The following is a 2,210-nucleotide window of genomic DNA, read 5'->3' on the forward strand; positions in this document are numbered from 1 at the left end:
AAGACAAAACCATCCAGGTGACAATCCGCTTCGGGAGAGATGGGAGCACACCACCCAGGAGTTGCACAAGCCGCACTCGCACACAAGCGGAGCTCGCCAACAGGAGTTTATTTTCAGCTGCGGCTAGAGGGTCTTCCGCTCTCCCCTTAGAAGAAATAACGCTGCATGTGGGAAGGCGCTCACGTGCCGGAGTGTTACGGCTGCAGGGCGGCTCTCCGGCACGGCTGCCGGCAAGCTCCCGGTGGCCGACTCCGACCGCCGGCACCCGCCAGCATCACTGGTGCCACCACGGGCAGGGCTAGGGCAGGCTAGTGACAGGCTTTCATCCCTGATACGTACGGGGACTCCTGGGGCCTGCAGTTACACTCCTGCTGCTCTGGGTAATCTATGAAGTCCGGGGCGGGCAGACCCGAGAGGATCATCAAGGATTTGTTCCAGATGGTGAAGGTGGGACACACCGGTAGGATGAAGGAGACTTCGAAGGTGTGGAGGTGGAGGGAGTTGGCCGGGTCGTAGAAGGAGAGCGCGTTGTTGTCGTAATCCAGGAGGACGCCGAGGCGCTTCATCTGCGGGTGGACCTCCACCAGCATCTCCTTGTTGTTGTGCCTCACCACGAAGTTGTTGTTGCAGCGGGAGAAGACCCAGGAGGAGGAGTTCTTCCCGATCCACTCGTTCTTGGGGGCCGACTTGTAAGCCACACCGATGGCGTACCTGCGAGAGAGGAGAAGCTTCGCTTAGCGACCGCCACGGGACCACCCCGTGCTTTAAAAGTCCGCCTGACTGTGGAAGCAGCACAGCAACAGCTTTATGTGGCTGAAAATCCGCTTGCGGAGGCTCGGCGGGGGAAAGCATCGCTCCCTCCCCACACAGGGCTGAGGGAAAGGCAAGAGGCGATGGCCCTCTCCTCCGAACCCCGGGGACAGAAAGCCCCTGACCCGCTGGCTCCACTGCCACCGAGCAGAGCTGCCAGCCCACCGCGGGACCGTCCCCCCGGCACTGCCTGAGGCCCCCGGGAGAAGAGCACAGTTTCGCAGATGCTTGCGGTCATGAACTGGGGGCATGGCGGGAGCTGGGTCTCTTTGGGCTGCCGCTCTCTGTTCTCAAAACCCCTCCGGTCAGCTGGAAGAACCCACAAGCTTTGGTCGAGAGCGACCGGCTGGGGAGAGCGGGATGGGGAGAAGGGCAAAACCGGGCGACGATCCGTTCCCCGCACCAGGCTGGTGTGCGCTGTGTCCCCCGCGGATCTGCCGGAGGGAGAGGAGACGCGTTCTGCAGCAGTGCTCAAATACCAGTTCCTCCTGGGCTGCAGCTCCCGGAGACACGTGTGGGTTCCCAGGACCGGCCGAGCCCTCGTCACACGCCACAAAGCAGCCGAAGAGCGCTGTGAGAGCATCGCCCTGCCTGCGGCACCAACGCAGGGATGGGGCGGCGCAGGGAAGGGCTGTCGGTGCGGGGCTGTGGCGTGGGGGGACAGGGGTGGCACTGACGGCTGCTGAGAGCCACAGATCCCACACCGCCTCAGGTCAAACCATCCTTGAGATGAACCCCACCAGGACGCGGGGCCCCGGGCTCGCTCTGAGTCACGGCCGAGTCAATTAGCTGCACGCGGCCGTGCTTGTTCTGCACCTGAACGCGCCCCTCCGCACAGCCCACGGCGCGGCTGTGTGTTCGAAAGCTACTTCCTCCTCTGAAGGTCTTGCAGCGCTCGGTCATCAGCCAAGCAACGCCTGGAACAGATCCATTTCTAAGAAACGGCTCCAGATATAATTACTGCCTGAGAAACAACTCACAAATCAAGTTGCTGAAGTCAGAAACTGCTTTTTAACAAAGGCTGCGCTAGCTCGCATCCCCGACTCGTCCCCTCTGCTGCTGCCCAGATGCGTTTTGCAGGCAGGGGCAGGCGCTGGGGGCCACGTCTGGGCTGGGGACGCCTGCTGAGATGCTGCGGGGCGGTGCTGTGGGGTCAAGGATGCTCCTTGCCACTACGGGGAGCGAGAAGCTGCGCTTGGGGCCGTGGTTCTGTGCAAGCACCTCTGCCCAGGGCGCTGGGGAGAAGGTGGCAGGCTGCTGGGGCAGTGGGCTAAGGCCATCCCCATCCTTGTAGCCCCCGGGAATGCTGCCTTCATCGCCCACGGAGCGCAGGGAGACTCGGCTCTCGCCCTGCCGCTCTCGTAGCATCCACCCGCAGAGCCTGGACCGGCGAACAGCCA

The 2,210-nt window shown here is 63.0% G+C and overlaps 1 protein-coding gene across 2 annotated transcripts in view; it reads right to left on the reverse strand.

Annotated features, from left to right (window-relative positions):
• Positions 1–308: 308 nt before the first annotated feature.
• MID2 (midline 2) overlaps positions 309–2,210 on the reverse strand; it is an 84,390-nt gene continuing 82,488 nt past the window's right edge. For both annotated transcript variants that reach the window (XM_009879990.1, XM_009879991.1), the window contains exon 9: positions 309–711. In XM_009879990.1, the coding sequence (XP_009878292.1) occupies positions 309–711 (403 nt within the window). The remainder of the gene's footprint in view (positions 712–2,210) is intronic.

This window comes from Charadrius vociferus, unplaced genomic scaffold (assembly GCF_000708025.1).
Source record: "Charadrius vociferus isolate BGI_N301 unplaced genomic scaffold, ASM70802v2 scaffold852, whole genome shotgun sequence".
In the NCBI taxonomy this organism is placed as follows: Eukaryota; Metazoa; Chordata; class Aves; order Charadriiformes; family Charadriidae; genus Charadrius; species Charadrius vociferus.